The sequence below is a fragment of the Euleptes europaea genome, chromosome 3 (assembly GCF_029931775.1).
Source record: "Euleptes europaea isolate rEulEur1 chromosome 3, rEulEur1.hap1, whole genome shotgun sequence".
Lineage (NCBI taxonomy): Eukaryota > Metazoa > Chordata > Lepidosauria > Squamata > Sphaerodactylidae > Euleptes > Euleptes europaea.
This window is the reverse complement of record NC_079314.1, coordinates 48,465,202-48,492,205: the sequence shown is the minus strand read 5'-3', so window position 1 is coordinate 48,492,205 and position 27,004 is coordinate 48,465,202. Positions and strand designations below refer to the sequence as shown.

General features: G+C 42.5%; 1 protein-coding gene across 1 annotated transcript in view; it reads right to left on the bottom strand.

The window, feature by feature from the left end:
- The window catches only part of SLC2A13 (solute carrier family 2 member 13), a 140,820-nt gene that overhangs the window by 10,214 nt on the left and 103,602 nt on the right, over nt 1-27,004 (bottom strand). The window contains exon 7 of the mRNA XM_056847038.1: nt 16,891-17,016. Coding sequence (XP_056703016.1) covers nt 16,891-17,016 — 126 coding nt within the window. The remainder of the gene's footprint in view (nt 1-16,890; nt 17,017-27,004) is intronic.

Genomic DNA, 27,004 nt, shown 5'->3' with positions numbered 1-27,004 from the left:
TGCAGACATCTTTCAAAATAGCTACTTTGGGGAACAGGAAAAAATGGGCATTGTCTCTTTGTACAACATTCTTCTCCAACTTCAACTGAAAGGGGTTACCACAAAAGGATTCTAAACATCAGATGTAGAGGCTAGGCCAGCCCAGACAGGAAAAGCACACATTGATGATCTGCAGGTTCAGACACTATACAAATGATACAAGGCTGAAATTACTGCAGTAATTGTACTTTAGAGACACCCCCCCAAGTCAGACACAGACAGTTTTTCTTTAAAGAAAGTAGGCAATTAAGGGCCCTTCATAAGGATGCCAGAGATCTGCTTTGGAGAAACCTCAGAAACCATGACCTGGATTGAGCTCAAGTTACTGTCTAACGAAAGCAACATAAGCTTACTAAAAGTACTAAAAGTAAAAGATGGTTTCCTTTGAGGGAGAATTCTTGGGAGTTCTTTATTTACACACAGTGCCCAGGTAGAGGCAAGGAGGTAATCCCACAGAGCAGCAGGTCTGCTACCTCACATGAGTCAGAGACAGACAGACAGAGAGGCTGAGTGTGCACTGCAAGGAGCTTCAGTCAACTCACAGCCATATCTGACTCTCAGGGCAATCCTGAAGGCCGGCGTAGCTAAGCCACTCCCTAAGGGGAGAGTTACACAGTGCCCAGCAGTGAAATGGAGGGATTTAAAAAAAAAAAATTTTTAACACGGGCGCTGCTACGCCAGAGTAGAGGAGAGGAATGGCAGTGGCCACTGTGGTGTGGGGAGTGGCGACAGGGCCCTGATCTGGTATTCAATCTGGAGCCAGAACAGCTGGCGGACCACTGGCTGTACACGTGCTCTCCATGGGGTTCCTGTAAGGACCTCACCACAGCCTCCAAGCACACAGTCAGATTTTCTGGGTCAGCATCTGGCTGGCTGTGCACCAACTGATGCAGCTGAGTGTCATCCACATATTGATGACATCCCAGCTCAAACCTCCTGACTAGCTGGGCAAGGTTACACAAAGAACAGAACAGTGCATTTTCAGTTGCAACATCTGCATTTACTCAACAGTGGCTCTTTGCAGATGCAGCCCTTGGCACAGTTGCTGCAGCCAGCTGGGAAACAAGAACAGCAATTTTTTTGGCAAGAAGTGTATTTGCAATTTTTGTATTTGCAGGAACCAGCAGTTACAAGAACCACCAGCAGCGCAGGGGCAGTCTTGAGGATCCATCACACTTAGAGGCTGTTCACAGTCAACACAAACAACTTGTAACAGAAGATCAGACAGCACAATCAGCTGTTGCCAAGTTCGTATGTACATGATGAAGCCATGATGTGTATGTGCAAAGTGCTCTCAAGTTGCAACTGAATTATGGCAACCCCAGCAAGGGGCTTTCATGGTAAGTGAGAAGCAGAGGTGGTTTGCCATTGCCTTCCTCTGCAGAGTCTTCCTTGGTGGTTTCCCTTCCAAGAACCCATCCTGCTTAGCTTCCAAGATCTGATGAGATCAGGCTATACCATGCTGCCTTCTCTCCCCAAAGCTATCATGAGACCCTAACAATTAACATTGAATAAATACTGGCCAACTGTTCTGAATCACTAACCCAACAAAGGAATGTTCAGCTACCAGCCGCAGCAATATTCTCCTTCACATTTTATTCATCCACCATGCAGAGAAAAGGAAGGAGATATGCAGGATGCTGATGAAGGCTAAGGCACAAGCTAGGTTATATCTCTCTGCTTCTTTTTGTGTGTTCCTAAACTAAAGGCTGGGCACATAGTGTAGACCAGGGGTCGGCGAACTCATTAGTCAAAAGAGCCAAATATCAACAGTACAACGATTGAGATTTCTTTTGAGAGCCAAATTTCTTAAACTTAAACTATATAGGTAGGTACACTGTTTATTAACTTAATAAACTTTAATTAAAGTTTTAAGTCTTAATTAAACTATAGGTACACTGAATAAAACTTGATATCATACTGAACAGTGATCTTATTTATTGATAAAAATTAAATTGTAAGTCCCTGCCATTTCCCCCTCCCCGTCCGGAGTCCTCATCTGGAGGCCTGGTCTACCGCCATAAAAGCCTATTGGTAGACCTGGCCTCCGGCTGAGTCCCATTGGGAGGCCAGGTCTACCCCATTGGCTTTCTTGGCAGTAGACCTGGCCTCCGGAGACCCATAGAAGCCAATTGGTAGACCTGGCCTCTGAAGGGGGACTTTTTCCCCTCCTCGGAGTCCAGGTGTACTGCCAAGAAAGCCAGTGGGTAGACATGGCCTCCCAATGGGACTCAGCCGGAGGCCAGGTCTACCAAAGGAAGCCCGCCCCGCCCAACAGCTGATAGGCGGGGGGGCAGGAACCACCGAGCCGCCTGCCCAGCAATCGCGCGGCTAGAGGGGAGGGGAGGCTTTAGCCTCCCAACCATTGAGGGAAAGGGAAAGGGGGACCCGGCCATTCTCCACAGTGTGTGTGGGGGGAGACAGCGCGCCCGCTCGCTCTCTCAGGCGTGCCGGCTCCGCAGCCCGGCTGCCGGCATGAGCGGGCGCAAGAGCAGGGGCTCCGAACCAAGTTCGGAGAGCCGCACTCAACGGGCCAAAGAGCCGCATGAGGCTCTGGAGCCGCAGTTCTGAGACCCCTGGTGTAGACGAACAGTGGAGGCAAGGGGATGGATGACATTTTTCAGTTCAAAGTTCTCCTATCCAAGCTTGCAAGAAATGAAACCAGGAAAATACATGGACACTGTATCTTTATTCCCACGGGTGGAATTGCAGCTTGTTTCAAGCTGCAAAAGTCTCCTTTTGCACACTGTTCTTCCATTCATGGCATTTCTGTCCTGTTTTTGATTTTTTAAAAATATGGCATTCTATAATATCTAGTTTGAGCTTCAGACTTCTACAAATATGAAAAGGAAGGATTTGCAAGGCGTAAAGAGGTATGTATTCGCTATGTGAAATACTGTAACTATGTGGTCATCACACTGCCATTTGTGTCTTTTTCCTCAAAAACCTCTTTAATAACCCAGGACAGCACAACATGCAACAAACACCAAATGCTTTATTTGGTTCCGGTGTGCAGCAATTGTCAAGAGACTTTTTTTCCAAGTAACTCAGCTTAATGGGAATGCAAATATATGAAGAACATTCATAGCAACGTAGCTTGCAAAAAAATTATTCACATCACCGCCAAAGAATTTGTAAACAAGAATGTGTCAGATCATTACTGGGAGCTGTAAATGATAAGGCCATATCACATTATTCCCCCCAAATTATTGTTAAAGTGGAAATAAGTCATGTAGCTACAACTTTTAAATGCAACTTATTTGTTTCATATTCTTTCCACAAACATCAACAAAAGGAAATGTTCAAACAAATGTAGATGAAACACCCACAATAAATGGAAGAATATGATGTAATGTTCACTGTGGTTTAAGACTATTCTTATTTCTAAACACTTTTTTGATACAAGATGCTCATAATTATGAAACACCTGACAAGTGCAACAATTATAAGCACAGAATGGCAATAGATTGCCTTCTGTGAAAGCACTGGCCAACAGACTAGTGGTGGTGATATTTTTCATCTGGGCAAGTAAATCCTCTGGGTCCAGAGGATGCTTTATTGTGTGACTACCTGAATGCAGCAGGAGATTATTTTCAGTCTCTGTAGTCTGGAGAGAGAGAGACAGGAGAAGGGGAAATCTCAAAATGCAGCATTCTACAGTGTTTGAGTTTGGGCTTACTCTCAGATAAATGTGCATAAGAGTGAAATCCTGTACACACTTATTTGGGAGTAAGCCCCATTCAACACAATGGGTCTTACTTCTAAATCAACATGCAATCCTATTGGCTATCAACTGTAGCTACAAATTGTGGACCTCTTCAAATAGGCCACACTGCTGCTAGCTTTAGTTTGTTCTTCCTAAAATGTATGTCTGGGAATGCAAGACATCTCCAAAAGAACCCACCAAAGGGATGATTCATATATTACAATCAGCCTCTCATATCTGTGCATTGAACAAAACCATGCATTGTATGAGGTGCAATTCCATGGTTACAACTTGGTTGACTAAGATGAACCATGACATATGTATAAAATGATGAGTAGAGTAGCTCTCTTTAAATTATTATTAACGGTGCCTGTAAAAATATTTGTTTATTCATTTATATCTTCCTCTATTGTTCTCCCTGACTGGTTAGTTTTTCAGCTACATTTTGTTTGCTTCACAGGGCAGAGCAAATCATCCTGTCCCATCCAATTGGCTAGCATTTCCATGTGACTAACCCTGGAAGTATAAAGCAGCAGTGTGGCAGGACTGGGTGTCTCCCAGGTGACGTGTAGTGCAGCAGCCAGTAGCCAGCTTGGAAGGGGTCTCAAGTCCATTGGTCCCATTTCCCCAAGCACATGCAAGACCCTCCAGTTCAGTTCAGAGTTCAGTTCTTCAGACATACAGTTCAAGGAAATAGTTTGTAGCATCCTTCCTGCCTCATGGCTCACAAGTTCCCCTGGGTACTCTATCCATCATTCCCCCAGCAAGCCTCTCCCTGCTGTTTTTAAGCCTTGCCTTAACAAGCACCCTGGCTTGGCTGACCTGCTGCCCCACCTGCTGCTAACGGCTGCTGGCTTGGCTGGTCTCCAGTGGGGGTTGTCTTGCCTTTTCTGAGCAGGCTTCTCAGAGCAGCCCTTTTGCTACCAGCCATGCCTCAGGGCTTTCCTCATGAGAAGCACCTCCTGGCCCCCGGTAAGTGCATTCCCACTGTGACCTGTTCCTGTCACAAGTAGCAATGAATACTTCCACAGGAACAGCAAATGAAAGAAACAGGCACTCAACAGATCGAAAATGGGCAAGTTACTTGCAAGTATTTATAATCAAGGGGGTTCTCTCAGGAACCATTTCAGCCATCACTATTTTCAGCCTAGAAACTGAAACAAGCATTTGGTGTCATGTCACCTAGATTGCTTTAAGGAGGCAAATTCATTGAGAATACATCTATCAAAGGCTATTAGTTCTGGAAAAATGAAGGTTCATGTTCTGCCTCCAATTAATAGCTAACCACTGCTGGAAACCAGGTTGATTAGATGGACTTTGGTAGGGCCCAGCGCAACAACACTTACGTTCTTAAAGGAAGCCGGGAAAACTGCCATTATTGTGCAAGTTCCTACTCCATATACTGGTTTTGCCAATGGGTTACTTTAGCGCCATGGGATGTGCAAAGGTTAGGGTCTGTTCATCCATTAAAACCAGCAGTTTATTTGTATGTTGCCAGTTACAAGCGATGAATCTGCCTTAGGTTTGTATATTAACATTGTACCAACCTAGTCTACTAGTCTGATAGTACAATGGACAGAATCCATTATGTAATCATGGCTTTCAGGTATAAAAAGATGTTTTGTAATCACCGATCGCGTCTAACAACTCTACTGGTATCTCTATTAGTTGGCTGTGCTTAGGAAGGCTCTAGAAAGCACGCAGCTGCATTCACAGGAGAAGAGGAGGAAGAAAGCCTGCTTAACTATCTCTAGCTTCCATACAATCTATTATGACACTAAGCAAATGACGAGGACAGTTGAACTACAGCTGAGGGCGTAACAGTGTAATTTTCATCAGTTTCACCCTGGCAATGAGATTGCTACTGCATGCATGCTAGAAAGTTGGCGCTAGACTAACACGCCAGGAGCCATGTGCTGCAGCCTTCAGGAGCTCTCTCCCCAATCATCCTGACAGCGGTGTAGAGAGTGTTCATGAATTGCCAGCAGACTCAGAAACGAGGAAAATATCACAGCATGTCCCAAGACATTAAGAGGGATGGACATCCAGAAGTACCCTCTCCGCACTCTGAATGTATCTTCCACAGTAAAAGCTTGAAATTAATGACATTAATTGAATTGCTCGTTAGAGAATGGTAAATTTGAATATACTACAACATGCCACGGCCAAACTAAATCCAAAGTAGACTGGGGGGGAGGGGAACAAAAACAAAGGGAGGGGGTATACAGCTTTCTGAAGTGCCAAAAATGAAAGCTGAAAAGCAGGCTGGTGACAAGTGAGTAACTCTTGTCACAGATGCAAGGCACAGTTAATTAGGTTGCAAAGTCATTAATGCCAAGTAGCTTTAGGGTGAATTTTATGAACATTGACACTGTTTTGATGGGACTGAACGCTGAAGCTTAGTCTCTAATGCAGTCAGATCCAGCCTTGCAGATTTCAATTTGTTCCTTATACAATACGCATAACTGCAGTGGGCCTCACATTGCCTTTTCAACTTTATATATTATTCTCAGTTCCTCCAAATTATTAGCCATGAATATCCCTTTATTCTTGCATAGTGCTTATTCTTCTTTCAGACTGCTGCTTAAGAACCAGAGAGAAGGCATCTTTTTTTACTCGCAAGCAGCCGCAGTTGGCGAGTCTTTACACTCTCTCATCACTGTGAAAAGGTTTCCTTGACAGACAGAAATGTATTGCACGCATTCTTGTTTTAATGTTCTATTATTCTGAAACTTTATTTCAGTCATTAGCCATCATTAAGCACAATTATAACAGCTGTAATCAACAGCACAAGAATAGCAAAGCACAGAGACATGTTTGTCAGAAGAACAATGATTACATTAATCACACTTGACGTTGATTTTTGTCTTGAAATATTTCTGCTGTTTTAGAGCTGAAAGGTGAATGTGAAGCTGGCACATGACAGAAACAGTTTTTTTCCCCTTCCCATTGTGTGGACTACCAGCACAATGGAACTATGATCCTGAATGAATATATGAAAAGACTCTACAATTCACTGGTATGGCTCATAGCACAGGATACCCAATACACATGTTTGGTTAGTATCTTCTTACCCCAGTACAATTCTCTGTAAAGCTGCAGTTTTTCCAGTATCTTTCATTAACTAAATTAAGCTATGACTTTTAGTTTAAGCAGCTAATCTTTACCCCACAACTGCACTAATGCTCTACTTCTATTGAGATTATTAGAATTAATCCACAGACTGAATTAAATTGCATGATTGTCATAAAGTCCCTTTAGTTATTTCCAGATGTAAAATTAAAAACTGGGACTAATTCATAAATAAAAAAGGATATAGCTCAGCAAATCAAGGCTTTTCATGAAAACAACTAAAAATAATTTGCATACAAAATCGTAGTAGATTAGCTTTCTCAGGTGTTTACTAACTTCTTCGGCTTCCTTGCCCCTTGAATGAGAAAAACAAATCGAGTGGGAAAAGACCACTGTCTGTTGATGAGCAGCAGACACACTCAAATCAAAAAAGGCCAAATTCTCAATTTTTGTTTGAACTCAGAAATGATGCACACTGATTAGATGAGGGATTCTGAGGTTTGAGGTGTTTTTTTCTGGGAAGAGATAAACAAAAGTGTTCTATTTCTGTGAGCACCAATTTAGCAACTTTAATAAATACTGATGTGTACACATTAAAAAGGGACTAATTTATGTGAAACAGTGTGAAAAGAGTGTGGCACTCACTAATGAACAGCCCATTACTTCTGACAACTGTGACTAGATTTGTCTGAACTCCAGTGATATTTCCACCATCCCAACCATAGCTTAAGTCAGTCATTCTGACAGCTGTGCAATTTGCCTTACACAGAAATATTAAAAGTATGTGGCCTATCTGATTGTCAGTAGGATATACATACAGTAATGTGTTATATATTATATTTTAAACTTATATGAGCGGATATTTCACTTTGTAAAACAATTTTAAATAAATATTGAAGCATACATAACAACAACAATAGATTAGAAGTCTTTAGGGGACATGTGGAGCTGTAACAATGCAATCCTATTGCAGGGGCTACAGTAAGCCATTGGTTTCAGCTATCTTATATATTTCTACATAGGACTGTAGTGCAAGAGTGACAAGACAGCACAAATATTTATATTGGGATACGCTAGTTGCTCTCTGAAATTCAGTGGATATTTTCTTCAACTTATTTGTTTTAAAATATTTATGTGTGGCCTCTTTACATTCACACCCAAGGTGGTTCACACCAAAGTAGGTAAATGCAATATATATAAAACAGTTAAAATCCCAAGTCCATTCTAGAAACAAAATAGCAAGAACAGCAAATTAGAAAGTAGGAGGGGAAAAACCAAATCATATACTTGGGGTGTTTGGGGTGTGTGGAAGAGATATCTACTAACACAATACGTCTTTATTTAAAAGTTTGTAAAATTAAAAAAAACTTACAACTTACCCACACCTTATTTTCTCCTTTCCTTTTTGAGCCACTGCATCAGTAACCATTTCAATGCCTAATACCGCAACAAGTTATATTGGGTAAATTAGGAAATGATCATCTGGATATTTTAATATTTTTACAGAGAACATTTGTTCATAGTCAGAAATGGACACCCCCCCAGGGGTGCAGAGAAAGGGAGGCAGTTAGGGTTGCCAGTTTGGAAATTCCTGGATATTTGAGGGTGGGGGTTTAGGAAAGGGAAGCACCTCCCTAAGGGGTATAATTCTATCAAGTCTACCTTCCAAAGGAGCTATTTTCTTCAGGGGAACTAATCTCTGTAGTCTGGAAGATAGCTGTAATTCTGGGAGATATCTAGGCTCCGTCTGGCAGTTCACAACCCTAGTATAGAAAGGAGCACTCTAAACTGAAGCTCTATAAAGTTGAAGCCCCCAGTATATTGCCTAATGTTAGTGGTCAAACAAATTTACACCCATCCAGCCTTTGACATTTAGGACAGTGGTTAGAAGAGTCAAAGACGAAGTCTATTTGCATATTTAATGAACCAGCATTCATGGTTATTAATAAATTCATCACAATTAAAGCTTACATACTGAACATCTATTATGTTGATATTTCATGTGCTCAAATACACTCGTTATCTGCTGACAGCAGGGGCAAGGGAGACTATATATTGGCTTTCCACATCCCTATGAGCCAATTGTCGCTATACGTAATTTTGGAGGTATTGAGGAAAAGCTAATACAGCAATTCTGTATTTGATATGCAACTGTGAACATGTGCTCCACAGAGGTTACTCTTTGTAGTTTTATTTCCTCTTAATGTCTCAGCAGCAGAGCAAATTAAAAATTAAAAAGTTTTTGGGACGTAAAACATCACAACCCACATGGGAAAACTGAGTCTGGGAAGAAAATGCAAATACATGACAAAATCGAACATATGGTTCATACCGTATTCAATTAACGTGAAATACTTTGCATATAAATTACTGTAGCCTTTTATTACTCCAAGGCAACATTTGCTGATGTGTTGCACTCCGCACTGATTTCCTTCCACCTTTCTCATCTTTTGTTAGTAAGATGTAATTTGAGTACTTCTGCTGGCAGATATGGGCTTTGCTTCTCATACAAGGCAGGCGTGACTAGACAAGTTATGTTTTCAAGGTTTCTGCAAACCAGCATGCAATCAGAGAAATGAACCCAAGGATCCCTAATAAACACAACTTCATACTCTTGGGTCATTTACGCATGGATACTTGGACTCACGTTCACCCCGTCTGACTCGGTTGTTCCTTGGAGTTCTGCATGAGTTTTCCAACCATTAGAAATAACCTTGCTGCCAGCCCTCGCAATGTCCAGGTCTTCCCATTCCTCTGTTAACCCAATTCTTCCCTCTACCCAGCTGAAACCTATTTGCAGAAGGCAAAGCACTCTCACAGCCGATCACAAAGCAGCATGTAAAGAGAAAGGCATTCAAATGCTTCCTGCTTCCTCTGAGCTCTTTCTGAGCAAAAGAAAGGGTTTTTAAAACTGAGGCTTGGATTTCCCCCCCCCCTTCAGATTTTTCCATTTTTTGTTCTTAAAATGCTTTTTTATGTGATAATTGGGTTTTGGGGGGGAGGATTTTCTCTCACAGTGAGCACCGCAAAGTAAGCCAATTACAAAGCAGCATTTAAAGGGGAGGGACTTGATTTGAGTTTTGGAGACTGCTGGTGTATAGATTCTTAACAGGAAAGTATGGGTCCAAGTGTGGGTAAAACTCCCATGCATAAATCATGGTCCACTTAGATCAGTATTGCCTTTTCCGGCTGGCCGAAGGGCCACAACTCAGGCAGAGAAAAGGTCTTTTGCAACGTCTGGCTTCTTAACCAGAGCTTTAAATGGCTTAAAGCTAGTCCTGTTTAAATGTAACAAATGTGGATATGCAATTTTTAAGTTCTGCTTTCATTGTTAATCAACACGGAAAAATAATTATGTCATTTGACCTCTCTTACAAACTGTACTTATGATTCACGTTATGAAAATGCAACCATCAATTTAAAAACAGCTTCAGTTTAGTAAATAAGGTTTTTTTTGGGGGGGGGAGGGGCTGATTCCTTATCTGTTACAAAAAATTTTTAAGGTCTACTTGTAGAAATGACAGTTTATTACGCCTAGTTAACCTCTCTGGAAGTAGAAACTAAGCTAATTTCATTGTAATGTCTCTTGGCAACTCTCAACGGAAGTACAAAGCTTATTTTTTTGCTCCAAAACATTTTGCTGTATGATAAAGGTAACTGTGCATGAAGTTCTTGTCACTTCTTGTTCATATGTAAACTTAATTTTACACAATTGATTAGTGGTGGATAAAGTCATTTCTTAACCAATTGCTTTCTATATTGATTTCAATATCCAATTAAATAAATCTCTGAAAAGAAATAATGGAATTATGAGAGATTGGGGGAAAGTTTGGTTGGGGTTAGAATTTAGCGTTATGTTGTGGTGATGACAGCCAGGGCTTCCCCATATCATTATATCTAATTCTGACTCAGGCCATAGAGCTGAAATTAAACACACAATGAAGCCAGGGACAGACAGGATATTCTACAACCTTGGGGAAAACACCAGGTTTGCAAAAAATATGCAGTATAAACAAAAATGCATTTGGGGTTTTAAAAGGATAGAAGCAATGTCTGCTTCCTTAAGAAATATTTGCCACTGAAATTACACTGAAAGATGCAAGGGAAGGGATTTAAACAGGAGCGAGATTTAAACGGGGGGGGGGGAGGGAGATAAAAGGCAGGGAAGGCAAAGCTGGAGAGATTAAGAGCAGAAAAGGTAAAAAAGAAAAGGTAAATATGGGGGAGAGGAACAGAAAATAGTGCTTCCTTGAGTGGGAACAGAGGCTGTGAGGAGAAACAGGAAAGGGCAGATAGGTAGGTGGGTAGGAGAGAAGAGGAGAGGCTGCAAGAACTGCGGGGGGGGGAGGAAAAAGTAGAGGGGGGATGGAGGCATGAGATATGTAGATTCTTGGAGTTCATGTAAGCCTGACTTTTTCTTTAACAATACTTATGCGGGGAGGGGGGAGGATCCACAACTTCAGTGCATTTTAAAACATAATTTCTGTCATGCTCAGAGACAGATTCTGCTGGGTCCTAGCCAGAAGTGGTAGATAAAATACTGCTTTGACCTGAATCAGTCATCTTGGCTAAACCTTTCTTAAGAGAGCAACTTAAACAGTGCTTTCTTTTATTATTTTTAGATACTCCTTGTGGCACATCCTCCCTGCTCCTCCTGCCACACGTTCCTTTACAATGAAATGAAGAGACAACGGCACTGCTCCTGTAAACTTTGCTCCCCATCATTTTGACACACGCTTGTTCTTTTAGTTTTCCACAGCAGCCTCTATAACGCAAACAGCCATCTTGGTAACCATAAGGTAATGACATCTCCCCTATTCCCTCTACTGTAACTGACAACTGCAATTTGGAAAATGCTGTCAAATTCTGAATTGGAATTATTCACCTGACATGTAGTATTGCAGCTGAGAAATGGAAATCTAGGATCTCTCATAGAAAGATGAAACACCATTCTTGACAGATCAAAATATATTTATTTCTGCTTGAACTGATGGCAAAAAGCTTCCAGTGGGGAATCTGTTGCGATTGTATAAAAGAAACCAGAACTGACAAAAAAATCCACATAGATTCATATATCTGGATACTACCTTTACTCATCCACGATCAACATATACCATCTTTTTTTAAAAAAAGAATGTGAAACAAAGGCTTTACACTGCCTGGCTAAGACTGCAATCCTAAAAACACTTTCCTGGGACCTGTTTAGGTGTGATTCCTAAACATTGTTATCAGCAACACACTTTTAAAATAAAACTAGAATAAAGTATTCATAGAGAGCCAGTGTGGTTTAGTGGTTAAGTGTCGGACTAGAATCTGGGAGACCCAGGTTTGAATCCCCACTCTGCCATGGAAACCTGCTGGGTGACCTTGGGCCAGCCACAGACTCTCAGCCTCAACCCTGGCAAGTATTTGGATGGCAGACCTCCAAGGAATACAAGGGTGACACAGAGGCAGGCAATGGCAAACCACTTCTGAACGTCTCTTGCCTTGAAAGCCCACCAAGGGTTGCCATAAGTCATCTATGACTTGACAGCAAAATAAAAAAGATTAATAAGAATGAGCCCTCACACTGGATAGCCATTTCAATTGTGCAGGAAAAGGGGTACATTGAGAAAGACAAGGTTTTGTCCATAAGCAAATCTTAGGAAGGGTCTGTGCAGGGGGTGGATAGGAACATGGAGGTAGGCCTCTGTGAGGTCCACCGCCGTCATGAAGGTGCCAGGGAGTAGCGACTCCACGACTGACTTGACTGTTTCCATACGGAAATGTCTGTGGGCCATCCTCTTGTTGATGTACTTTAAGTCGAGGATGGCCCTCCAGTCCCCGTTTTTCTTTGTGACGGTGAAGAAAATGGAGTACACTCCCCGGCCCTTCTGTTGGTTGGGTACTGGCTCGATAGCCTTGATGTGGGCCAGATGCTGAATAGCTGCTAGGGTTCTGGAATGTTTTCCTTTCTTGAACGATATTGGGGAATGTAGGAAACGGTCCCGTGGTTAGGAAGCAAAGTCCAGGAGGTAACCGTTTGTTAGGATCTGTGAGACCCAATTGTCCGGTTTGGACAGGGCCCACCTTGCCGAGAACTCCTGCAACCGTCCCCCCACTTGAATGTGACTGGCGTCACTGAGGGTTATTTTTTGTGAAACGGTCTCCTTTTTCCGATCTGGGCTGGAACCCTTGTGGTCTGGAGAACCTCCCCCCCACCCTGTGAAAGGATCTGGTGTTGCCCCAGGATCCTCTGGTTGATCCCCAGGAGCCTCTCCTATATTCGGTTCTGAATCTGGGTGAGAACTTTGGGGGACGAAAGGAAGGATATGAGGAAGGGCGATGGTCCTTTTTAATTTGCATAGGGAGGACCTGTTTTTTTATCTTTTGTTTCTATCACTATGCTGTCCAGCTTCTCACCGAATAAATGACGCTCCTTAACAGGGTGGTTTTGGCCTTCAAGTCGGCTGGCCAAGCCCTAAGCCAGAGTCCCCTTCTGATGGAGGTGACCGACGCCATTGACCTTGCCACTGAAGACATGGTATCAAGAGAGGCATCAGCCATTAAGGTTATGGCACTTTGAACTCTCTTGAGTCCCCCTATGACCCTGAGATTGTCCTCAGGTACCAATTGAATAATCTTTTTTATCCATAAGTAGGAGGCCCTAGCAAAAATAGAGGTAGTGGCGCTGGCCTGAATAGCCATGGCCAAAGCCTCATGCGCCTTTCTAGCTAGGTAGTCTGCGTTTCTGTCGAGTTGGTCCCTCAAGGAACCGACTCCATCCTCTGGGACCAATCCCGGCGACTGTAGGTCCAAAACTGGGGCGTCTACCAGGGGAACCTTGAGCATTGCCATGGCATTCGGTGCCAGATTGTATAATTTCCTGATGTTAATGGGAAGTTGTCTATTAGGGACTGGATGTTCCCACTCCTCTCTAACCGCATTGATGAAGAACTCTGGGAATGGAACTGAATTAGTGAGGGATTTTGGTCTAGGAAAACATTCCTTGACTCCCTTTTTCCATTTAGACTTAGGTTCATCAGATTGGTCTGTTTCCTCATTAAGGTCAAGAGCAAGTATAGCCTTGGCCAAGAGAGCCTGATAATCCTCCCCAGAGAACAGCCTATTATGTTGGTCTGTCTCCTGAGGTGGCTCATCATCCGAAACAAATTCACCCTCCTCTTTTTCCTCCTCTTCATATTCTACAGAGGAGTTAGGAGATTTTGAGTTCTCAGTGTGAGCTTCTCTTGACTCAGGAAACTTAGCCTTCATGGCTGCTTTTGTGGGCCATGCATTATGTCTCAGGTTAGTGGAAGAACTAGGACCGGAGTCCTCCTCAGCTGTAGTACTGGTTTGATTAGAAAGATTGGGGGGAGTCCCATAGGGGCCCGATCCCATGGGTGGGGGAAGACGAACCTGAAAGGATTGGAAAGCCTGCCATTGGCGCTGCAGTGCATAGTTAATTAGCTCGTCGGTGTTTTGCCAAGATAGAAAATGGCCGCCCGCCTCCCATTGCCGCAGGGTTGCCAGTTCCCGGCGAGGAAGAATGTATTCGCCGCTGCCGCCGCCTCCAACAATGCCTGTACGCTAGAGGCTAAAGTTGAGGCTTTCGGTGAAGAGTCGGGTGTTTTGCGCCCGGCTTTCAGCCCAGCGCCAACCTTGCTGGCGCACCTCCTCTTCCTACCGCCCAGTTGCGGCGGCGCGGCTTTTCACGCCTTTTTGGTCTTAACTAGAACCGTGGGCGGTTCGGCAGCCAGGGTCTCTCCCGGTTCTAATAAGCTCCCTAATGGTCCGCCTGAACGGCCGTTGGGAGATCCGGAGCCCTTGGGAGCGGTTTGCACCAGCCCCCTTTGGTAGTCCTTCTCGTACTAAAATGGCATCGGCCATTTTGAAGAGAACCTATCCTAGGTCCCTTTCACGGAGGAGGGAGACAAAGGTGGGTAGTGAGGAGGGAGGAGAGGGCTGAAGCTTGGATCGGAATACGAAGGGAAAGAAAGGACTCACAATACGCAGACGACAAAAGAATTGGAGAGTTCTAACTAATCCTAATAGAGCCTTTGGCATGGAGCTGTGCGAGGTTGCCTGCTCTACCTGGATAGGCAGGACGGAAACTGGCTTCCTCAGGCTGTTTCCAGCCAAGGGATACAAGAAATCAGAAATTTTAGTCCTGCCTACCCGGATGGAGAGGAAAACAACCCACAGCTCAGGATGCCCTTGCCTCAGTGGAGAATACAAGGGTGACACAGAGGCAGGCAATGGCAAACCACTTCTGAACGTCTCTTGCCTTGAAAGCCCACCAAGGGTCGCCATAGGTCATCTGTGACTTGACAGCAAAATAAAAAAGATTAATAAGAACGAGCCCTCACACTGGATAGCCATTTCTATTGTGCAGGAAAAGGGGTACATTGAGCAAGACATTACAGAAGACATTACAGAAGGTCATTGTGGTCCCATAGGCAAACGGTTCCACGGAAAAGGGGGGGAAAGGGGGATAAACAGCAAATAAACACACATACACCGTACGTTTTGGGAAATAAATGGCCACAGCTTTTTATTGATCACAACAGAATGGAGCATTGGCGGAAAACCATGAGGGCGGATCCACCCTGTCATCCGATGTATCGAAAACATCGATAAACGGCCCAACTGCCTGTTGGGACAGCACCGGAGTAGCTCTTAGGTGGCCCACCAGGACGGGAATCTCTGTGTGGAGCCAGCGCCACCTGGGATTGGAGCACCCAACCCAAGCCCCCGAGCTGGGCAACACTGTTGTACTCCATCCCAAGACCCCTTATGGGGGTCCCCACAAACAGGAAGGAAAGGCACCTCTTCCCATCTTGGATCAGACCCCCGTCCCGCATGCAAACAGAATGGTTTCCGGACTTAAATAGGCGTGGGGAGGGCCCCGGGTCAGGTGGCCGCTCCGATGTCATTCTCCCGCGCCTCCACCCGATCGACCATGAGCTCGGCAGCTCGTTGATGGAGGACCGCCTCCCTTTTCCCTGCAGCCGGCCCAAGTAGGTCCACAACCCTGCGACCTGTTTAATCATGTCGCGTTCTTTTTCACCAGCAGCTCTGTGTTCATTTGAGTGTGCCCACCTTGATTATATGCCAAAAAGTACTGCTTTATTATTACAAGCATTAGCCAAAGATAAAATTAGAAAGCAAATATATATATATTACCCAAGCAACCTTGCTAGCATTCTGGACTTGTTTAGCTGAGCCCATGAATACATAAGCTTTATGTTATGGGTCATGGTTTTAAAACATTATTCAAAGAAACAATAAAGATTTCAGATGCAACACTAGCTTCTGTGATGTACATACCTGAAGTGGGGAGAAAATGGAACACACCTTCAGTTGCTTTGAGTTTGCCACACATTCCCATATGTAAACAGGAAATTATGCACAATCTATATCTAGCGATGAGCCAATGCACATATAGGGGAAGCAAATGCACTGGCTGTTGTCCCCACGTAGACACAGCATGTACAAACTCTACGTACACAGCATTATGCTCATGTGTGATGAATATACACAGGTGGGGGTGGACCCAGTGCAGTCACTCCTCCTCTGTGCATGGTGGCTTTTCTCAACACTTCGCATGAGCACAGGCCTAGAATTAGAAGTATACGCGTGTACCGTTTGCCATTCTCTATTAATTCTCATTACTTGTGCCTCCTTCTGTCACTTCACTAGCTTTATGACCACCACATTTGTTCAGAAGTCACGGCTGAGTCTTGGCACAGTGGCTATTAAGACTTGTTTTTTTTTCTTTGCCACTGATGTTCGGGGGTGGGGAGATGTAATGTGACCTTTAAATGGGCAGACAAAATTGATTCCACTGAAGAGTGTTTTTATTTTATTTTCCTAGAGAGGCAGGGGGGGCAAAATAAAAGCCAAAGGAAAGAATTTTTGACAATTGAAAACCCCTGGTGAACGTTATGATGATGATGATGATGACAAATGCTATTTTGAAGACTGATGTAACAGCCATAATTTTTAATATAAACGATAGGCTCTCATGGGGAACTAGTATTTAAATTACTGAGTCACTCTGATAAAATTAAGGAACAGCAAAAGAAACATACCTGCCCCAAGCAGCCTCTATTGCAGATTTCTTATTAACAGGAACACAGGAGGACTCCACAACACTTGACTTGTTTAGCTTGTAACAAAAGCCACAAATTGGATCCAGCATGCACCCATTACAATAGCTGAAAGAAAGAATAAAAAAAAGCACAGCAGTGTAAGTGCAATCTTTTTGGAGCAAAACATTAATTAAGAATTGGTAAGGTTTAGGTGGAAGATGGAAGACTGTGTTTCAGTTCCATGACATCTGACTGACAGTGAACAACATGATTCCATCTCATCTCTCACTCAGTTTAACATCTACATAAAACTACTAGGGAAGATTGCCCAAGATTTGGAATACAGCAGCATTGATATGTAGATGTTACCAAGCTCTCTCTTCTGCTTCTGGAGAGGCAGTAAAAATTCTGAATCTGAAATGGACTGGATGAAAGCAAACAAGTGAAACTTAATGGGGACACGATGGTAATACTTTTGATTGTCAAACGCAGGTTGCCCCATACTATTGCCACACTTACTCTATCCCTTAAGACCAAGGTTTGCAGCCGTTGTGTTACAGCAGTGGGACACAATGCTGGATTTCAATGTCCTGGGGAGTGATGCCCAAACATGTTTTATGTCAGGATCTATCCTGGTCCAGCCGTGAGTTGGAAGAAAAACTCTTCATGTGAAGACCCCTAATGGGGAGAGGAGTCCCCCCACCATGGTGTTTGGATCTCCATGGGGAGATCCCCCGCCCACTATATCACAGCAGGGTTCCATTCAAGATGTGGTGGAACAAGGGGGTCAGGAACTGCCTGAATACATCAATCTGCTTGTATCATCCCCCCATCTCTCCTAGGACTCCACAGGAAAGGAGAAAGAGAGCCATGAGTCAAAGCCTGGACTGGGCAGTGGAGCACCTGCCTGGTAGACCAGGCATCCCACTTTCCTGTCCAGCTCAGAAGGAGAGAATGGCTCTCAAGATCTTTGGAGGACCAGGGATCCTACTTTGGCTTCAGGAAAGGGTGGGATCATCATTTTTCCATATAAAGACTCAGTTAGGAATTATAACTGCTGGTTGAACACCTTCCACAAAACAACCTGTGTATCAAGTTGGACAGCTCCCTGCTGAGACAGTTTCCAGTTCTCCAGTCCCTTGCATGCCTCCTTCTGGATCTCTCTGTCTTTTTCTCTAGATTCTGAATTGGCAGACAGCTCCAGCTCAGCCGCCTGCCTGGCCAAGTGAACAACAGGACATTTTACCAGCTTTGGATGGTTCAGGAGATGTGCCCCTTCTTGAAAATAAATGATCCAAGAACAAAGGTATGTGAAGAAGTGACCTCTCTCTCATAAAAGCTCATGCCAGAATAAATGTTGTTAGTCTTTAAGGTGCCACTGGCCTGTTTTGTTTTCCTACAACAGACTAGCACAGCTATCCCACAAGAATTTTCATGAGACAGGAAATGACTGGACTCCTTCTACAGTGGCAACGATACAACCAGATGATTTGAACCTCTCTTCTGATCCTTACATACACAGAATAGCTTTCCAGTCATGAATTCTAATAACAGGATCAGCCCTGGCCAATGATTTTTCTGCCCCAAAGCTGGCCAGCTCTTACATACATGCAAGATGACGGCAGGCAAAATCCCAATTTGAAAGATACGTTCTCATCCAGTAGCAGTAAATATTTCCTCTTTCAATCTTCCCATGAGAAAACTGATTATAAAAATATCCCTACAATTACCAATTACAGACAGGAAAGAATTAAGATACAATTGCATTAGAGATTCATTAAGTTTTAGCAATGGTCATTAAGGCAGGTTTGGTCATCAGTGAAAACTGTTTATATATGCACAAGATTCCAAATGAAATATAAATCCAATATACATAACCTGCTTAAATTGACCTATATAGAAGTATCTCAAAGGCTGCACCAAATACTGGCAAAAAATACTGATATTAATTTAGCTGTAAATGAACTGTAACCTTCATAAATATCCAAGACAATTACTATTCTGTTAAAGTATGCTTACCAGTCACCAGAGAACAGTACGGCTTCCAAAAACCTTATTAGTATCTGTAATTTTCTTTCCCCAATTATGTCCCTAAATTTGATAAATTCAGAAACAAGTTCACCTATCTCTCCTCGAGATTTAGTGCTAAAAATCCTTGAATTCAATTTAGACAGTATATCTGGAGATCTCTCTGGTTAAAAAAATACATTTCTAAATGCATTCAAAGAATGAATTCCATTTTTGTTCCAACACTATTAATACAAATGGTACTTTCTAGAATCCAAGATGACAGGACATTGCTCTAAGGAGCTTACAATCCTTTAAAAAACAACAACAACAACTAGAATTAGGTTCTCAATTTAGTTTGCAGTTCTCACCTTGGGAGATCTTTATTGTCAATAATTAAAGGAAAAAAGATGTTTCCCCCTAGTTTATGCACTGATACTTAATCTTGACATTAAAGACTCATTCGAGTTTTTATGGGAAAAGATTTATGTCCAATATAATCTGAAATATGATATATGGTTTGATTAAAAAGTGCTTATTGAGCTAAACTACTACAGATGCAAAATACAAGATCCTCTAACATTGGGATTTAATCCTAACTAGGATGAATAAAATGTTCCACACATAGATTTGGTTGTAGGAAACATTTTGCAGCTTGTGCTGATTTTTTTTTCCAATGGAGGCCCAAATGCAAGCAACACTAACACTCTCAAATGTTATGGTTTGTCTTCTAATGTGCTATCGATGTGTAAGTGGACCAGCGATTTCAAAACTTCTATCAATTTGTATTGTATTAGAAAAACAGTAGTTATTCCTAAAAACAAGTTACAGTTAAAGACAACACTGTTAAAATGGACATGTTTACATAGATTATTTAAAGAAATTGATTCAGCCTCCCTTTCTGCTCACTCACCCCAGTTCAACAGGGAGAAGAATGTACCCAGTTTCTTTTTTGTTAGAATAAACATCATGGCCATATAACAGGAGAAAGCAACAGCTTTTTTCTAATGATAATGCACTGAATTTTAAAGAAAGTTGTTGAAGTCTGTATTTGCAAAAGGGGGAGGAGCTATTCTTTATGGTAGGTTGTAGTATTGAAGCTTGCAGTACTGAATTCCACTCCTGCCCCTCCCTGTAAAGGGTTGGGTGTGGGGGTAGACTTCGTAAGATGGCCCATGGAGAAAACAACCCTCATTTTTGGCCAATAGGGAAAATCTGGAGGAGCCTGTATAGCCCTGCCTCTAGCTGTTTTCCCAGACACTGTGTAGCAACCACCTTTCCTCCCTAACTGAGTGGGCTAGAGCCAGTCACCTTTTGGGTCCATGCATGATTATTTTACCTCATGAATCTTATGGAATTTGATCGTCCCCCCCCCCACCAACATCACTGCAGTTCAGGGAGGGGACTCGCTAGGGCCCTAATTGGATTGGATGGTATTGGTAGAAATCCTTGGTCGTAAATGGTGGTTACAGAATGGGAAATTCAGTTATTCTGAAAGCACTGGGTACTTTGGGGACCACCCTAAAGCATTAATTCAAAGGTGAAAGGGATATTACTCAGACCAGAATTTCAAGGCATCTTTGGCTGAGGTAACTGGGACAGATACTCCTTGGGGCAATCATGATCTTTGATCCAAAAATCTCTTGGCTAGGGAAATATGACTTGTTTTCCTCAAACACCTGTAACTTCATGGCAAGGAGGAGTCAGAGCAGTTCTGGAGATTGTTTGGAGCCAGGGTAGACTCACTTAGATGTTCAGGAATGCTGATACAGGAGGCCTGACTCCTTCACACCCTGCTTAGTTATCACCCACCCTGCATTTGTTGTATAGTGAATTAATTTGCCTGCTGCAGATCCCTTGTACTTAATAAAGTTGTGGACTGTTTTACATCCAAAACTTGTGTTAGCTTTCTTTATACCATATTCAACTGCAAAACTCTGTGACATAATTAGACGAACACAAGTGAGAACCCCCAAGGACTTGCGAGAGGAATCTCATTTCCCCCTCCCCTACTATTTCCTCATTCCTTTTCCTGAAAATCCTCATGGCCTTTCCCTTTTTCCTGCTTCCTTCTCTCCTTATAGGGTTGCCAACCTCCAGGTGGAGCCAGGAGATCTCCTGGAATCACTACAGGGATTAGTAGTTCTCCCAACTACAGAGATTAGTTCCCCCTTAGGGCTGCCAGCTCCAGGTTGGAAAATTCCTGGAGATTTGGGGGTGGAGCCTTGGGAAGGTGAGATTTGTGAAGGGAAGCGACCTCAGCATGGTATAATGCCATACATTCCACCCTCCAAAGCAGCCATTTTCTCCAGGGGAACTGATTTCTGCCATCTGGAGAGCAGTTATAATTCTGGGTGATCTTCAACTCCCTCTGGGAGTCAAAAAGGGCAAGAGTCCAGTAGCACCTTAAAGACTAACAAAAATATTTTCTGGTAGGGTATGAGCTTTCGTGAGCCACAGCTCACTTCTTCAGATACAGCTAGAATGTGAATCCATTGGTCTTTAAGTAGAGGAACAGTATGTAAATGTGAGTGACTTATAGCTCCCAACTAAAACCAGTCCAACGTATTATTAAGGACCTACAACCAATGCTGGATTGTGACACTTCCCTCGCTGAAGCACTGGGGGGATGTCCCTTTCTTGCTTACAGACAGCCGGCTAACCTAAAACAACTTCTCACCCATGATGATAAACTACTTAACAAGAACATGGACTCTGGCACCAAGGCCTGCAACAAACCAAGGTGCCAACTTTGCCCTCATATAGATTCTAGGAACACCATCTCTGGACCCACCAATGTCAGCCATACTATCTCAGGTTCATATTCCTGCTCATCTTCTAATGTGATTTATGCCATCACATGCCAGTAATGCCCTTCCACAATCTACATTGGACAAACAGGTCAGTCTCTTAGACAAAGATTAAATGGACATAAGTCTGACATCAGAAACCACAATATTCAAAAACCAGTGGGTGAACATTTCAACCTTCCAGGACATTCTGTTGCAGATTTAAGAGTAGCAGTTCTCTTACAAAGGAATTTTAAAGGGAGATTGGAAAGAGAAACTGCTGAATTACAGTTGATATTCAAACTAAAGTCAATGCATTTACCTGGGCTGAATAAAGACCTTGCATTCACGGCCCATTACCAATGCTGATTTCTCCACACCCATCTCTCCCCTGGACATCACAGACTCTTTTGCATATCACACCTAATCCAATCAAGCCTGCTGTTCACATTTACATACTGTTCCTCTACTTAAAGACCAATGGATTCACATTCTAGCTGTATCTGAAGAAGTGAGCTGTGGCTCACGAAAGCTCATACCCTACCAGAAAATATTTTTGTTAGTCTTTAAGGTGCTACTGGACTCTTGCCCTTTTTGACTACTGCAAACAGACTAACACGGCTACCCACTGTGAATTATCCCTCTGGGAGGTTGGCAACCCTAGTTCCCCTGGAGGAAATGGCTGCTTTGGAGTCTATGACCTCTGTGAGGTCCCTCCCCTCCTCAAACCCCACCCTCCCCAGGCTTTACACCCCCAAATCTCCAGGTATTTCCTAACCTGATGTTGCAACCCTCTCTCCTTCCCACCCAACAGTCAACCTACCTTTATCTGCCCCTCTGTCTTCAGCTTCTCACTCCCACCAGCAGCCTCTTCCTATGAAAACTATGGCACAGTTGTGTGGTGCCAGATATTAGGCCAGGCCCACTCGCATCAGAGGACATGTAGGGTGGCACCTCACTTTCCCTTGTATTCTGCTCCCCATAGTATTTCCTCCTTCTATCTTTCCTGGTAACCCCCATATCCTCTCCCCTTTTCCCCATTCTCTCCTTCTTCTCAGCCATTCACCAACCTCCCATCTTCAGCTATATTTACTATTTATTTACTTAATTTATACACCACTTTTCTCCACAATGGGGACCAAAGCAATTTACATTATTCTCCTTTCCATCCACACAACAACCCTGTGAGGAAGGTTAGGCTGAAAGTATGTGATAGGCCCAAAATCACCAGTGAGTTTCCACAGTAATGTGGTAAATCAAACCTGGGTTTCCCAGATCCTACTCTGAAGCTCTAAGGGCTACACTACCCTGGCTTCCATAGGGTGGCTGCTGTTGAACAGTAGAGAGCAGCCAGGCCTAATCAAGTCATGAAAGTTGGGTGGTATCAAGTCACCCAGTTGCTTCCAGTCCTAGGATTGCCAACCTCCAGGTGGGACCTTGAGATCTCGCAGAATTACTACTGAACTCCAGATGATAGAGATCTATCTCCCTGGAGAAAGTAACTGGTTTAAGGTTAGACTCTATGGCATTATATTCAACTGAGGCCTCTTCCACCCCCAATCCCTGCTCTCCTTAGACTCCACCACAAAATCTCCAGGAATTTCCCAATCTGGAGCTGGCAACCCTAGTAGAGTTCCCCTGGAGCAAATGGCTGCTTTGGAGGGTGAGCTCTACAGCATTATACACTCCTGAGGTCCCTCCCCCCCAAACCCCACCCTGTCCAGGCTCCCCCCCCCCAAAAAAAAAATCTCCAGGTATTGCCCAACCCAGAACTGCAACCCTAAACCCTTGTCAGGCCTGGCCCCAGGGTACCCCTCCCTCAAAATAGGCCTGGAAAGGGCCTTGCCCCCTCCTCTTTGCTTTTACTAACAGAACCAAGACTTGGAACGCAGTGGTTGCCTAGCAACAGCCACTGAGGGAATCCATTGCTTAAAGCTACAGGTGCTCCTTTTATCATTTTTGGATTTTTTTAAAAAAACCCAATGTGGTTTTTTTTTGGGGGGGGGTAAGATTTCACATTTTCCTGCAAACCTAGGGCCCTTTTCAAGTTTGTAGAAAGATCTGTTTTGCCCATTCACAGCTCCCATCACCCAAAGATCTGGCCGACTTCGCTATTCGGATTTAAGATTAAAAACTCACTTGAAAACCTAACGCTAAAACCATAACAGTAATGTCTGTCATAGGGTTTGACCCAAAAGCTTTTATACTTAAAAAACAACAACACACAAGTTCATATTCAAAATATGCCCTTCAAGCCCTTGGAACATGCTGCTCAGGGTGCAAAACCAAGTCTGTCATCACAGCGCATCAAAATCTTTTATGTAATCTAGTACAAAACAGCACACAGAAAAGTTTGTGTGTCACAGAAACAGATCAAACTAAGATTTAGCTAGGGGCGTGCCCTCAGACCATCATAGCCAGTAAGGCTTTGAAGTGATTTTTACTACTGGCATTCTTCCTTTCCTTCACCTACTGCAAGCCATCTGTACAATTTTATATTGTGTAAGGAAGTCAAGAAGTGGGTGATTAAGGCAGACTTTGGCAGATATTTACAGTAAAAAAAGTAAAAGAACAGTGACAGAGTTGAACATTCTGCTATCCAAAGCAGCTATTTCTGAACTGGGGGAAAACTCCACACAAACTAAGATAAGGGATTTCACATAACCAACCTCCAGCTCATTATTATCCATTTTTTCCCTTTTGTGGAAATTACCATAAACCACTAGGATTTCATCATGCTTCTAAGAATTATGATCAGTCTACCAAAGAAAAACTCGCAAAATACTTCAGCCCTTTCAAAAGTAATTTACAATTGAACTTCAAGAACAGCAGAAATGATTGAAACTCAGAACATCGTGTATTCCTTGGTGTACCGAGTGTTTATAAAAAGAGGAATGTCTTATGACAACAGAGAGACAAGTCCCCTTGCAAAAGGCTGAGTTACAAGCAGCTTCTTGCAGTGAATTCTTTGGCTGTGCGTACTATTGCCACTGTTTCAAAATGTTACTGTACATTACAACAAATGAGCATTTGTAGCAAGATAAACTGTAAAAGTAAACACAGAAAGCGGGGTGGTGGTGTTTCAGTTGTTAAGAGCATGTCGGGCTCAACAGTCCGTTCTTGCAGAACACATGCAGCGGGGTGATTCAGCTCACATCCTTTTCTTGCCTAGAATCTGCACAGTGGGCTGCACAGTCAATCACTTCCAGGGATAACTCCCAGGCATCCAACTGTGATGTGCAAAGCTGAAGTAAAAGAGCCTTGGGAAACTTCTGCTACTGAAAAGGCACTTTAGGAACCAGAACAGTGTACCTTGAGGAACAGTAACTTGTAGCACAAAGTATTCTTGTATATTTTTGGAATTAAGAAAGAAAGCATGTGGTAGGTATCATACCTGGCTGCAACAAATTAGTCATGACTGATAAGTACGAGGGAACAGAATTTTTGGCACAGCAGTATCTAGGGTATATACTTTAAGGGAACTCAGCAGTGATGTTTGCACTCCCACTTAAAAACTCAAATATAATATTTATTGCAGATTTTAAATTGTGGAGAAAACACACTTTGGATTCAATAGAAGTGTTTTTTAGAGAATAGCCAGGATTTTTCCACTGGTAAATCTAGTTAGTAAAAACAACAATGAAACCCCTCTACTTTTCCAATATTTTCAAAGAAGAACTATTTAAAATTACTTATTGGAAAATCATGGTACCCTTAGGATAAAAAACAACTTGTGAAATGATTCTGAGAGGTGGTCCAAAGTTGTAATTTCTGTTATTTATACGTTATCAGATTTGGAAAAAACAAATTGGCATATGTTATAAAGTAGAACCAATAATATAATTATAAGTTCTGACTTGGATATTATCTCATTCTTTGTCAAGAATAATTTCCACTAGTTTAAAGAGGTATTTTTAAAAAGTTATATCTTTCTTGCCATTTTACACCCACAAAGTGTCTCATATATATACTTAAAATCTACTGGATATCTGCTGGCAGAGTTAAGCTTCCTCTAAAAGCATATTGTATGTTTTCTGGACCTTTCCAAAAATTCATTCACTTCAATCTCATGTAGTTAAAGTTGTCAGAGGAATTTTGGGTTATGAAATTTCATATGACCCAAAAACAATTCTGTTATACTGTCCAAGGGGCATAGTAGAACAAACAGTTTTAGAACCTTGTGACTTTATTAACTGTAGCTAGAATGTCTATCACTGCCAAACAGAAGTAGAAATACCAGTTTTTACAGTGTGGCTTAATCAACTATAGAAATTGCTTTATTAATGAAATTAATGTATTATTGCAGACAAAAATGCTTGTAGATAAATTTGTTGAAAGGTGGTTAATTGTTCATTGCATACAGGAATAAAAAAGCTATGGACAGTATACCATTCATATGTATATGTTGTATCATATGGATTTTAACTTGTTGGTTGTAGATTTTTGTATTATCTTGGAAATCTGTTCTAAGCAGCTTGAAAATAAAACATGATAAACACCAACAGTCACAATTAGTTAAAAATGAACAAACTATTAATACAGCACTAAAAACTAGCAGTAAAAATTAAGCTAGATGGTAAACACAGCTTAGAAAGAATCTCATAAAACAGGCTAGAGCAGACTGTAAAACAATTTGAATGACCAATGCCTAGCTAAAAGCCCAGGGGGTGGGGGAGAATGTTTTAGCCTGGCATCTTAAAGAGAACCCAGATGGTACCACATCTGCCTATCAATTAAGATCTGTTTTCTTCCACTAGCTGAGATGAGATGACCAGTAACAAGACACTGGGCCTGGCACCCAGATTATGGAATTTCCTCCCCTCATTTACCCACCTGGTACTGAATTTGTTAAGCTTCCTTCACTAGGTGAATACCCAGGAATTTCAGCGAATTTGCATGGTAGTTGAAGATGATATTATTCATTGATTTTTGAATGTATATTTGTAAGCTTATTGTATACATCTGTGGCTTGTAAGCCACCTGAGAGGTTGCACTGGTTAAAAAGTATAGAATATAAACAGAAGAACAGAACCTGTTTCAAAACCATACGCCATGCAAGCTGATAAAACGGACTGAAAGGACATTGCTAAAATTCTTGTCAGTGAAATAATGAGACAAAGAGAGAGAGATTATCGTATATCAATAGGACTCATCAGAAGACTACACTACCACGTCTTTACTACTGTCACTTGCATTCTCTTTTATACACAGGAACAATACATGTGATTGATGGGGGACGAATAGCATGCTAGAAAGCTTTCACAGAATTCCAGAATATAGCAGTGTGTGTGTGGGGGGGGGGGGTGGACTGGAAATGC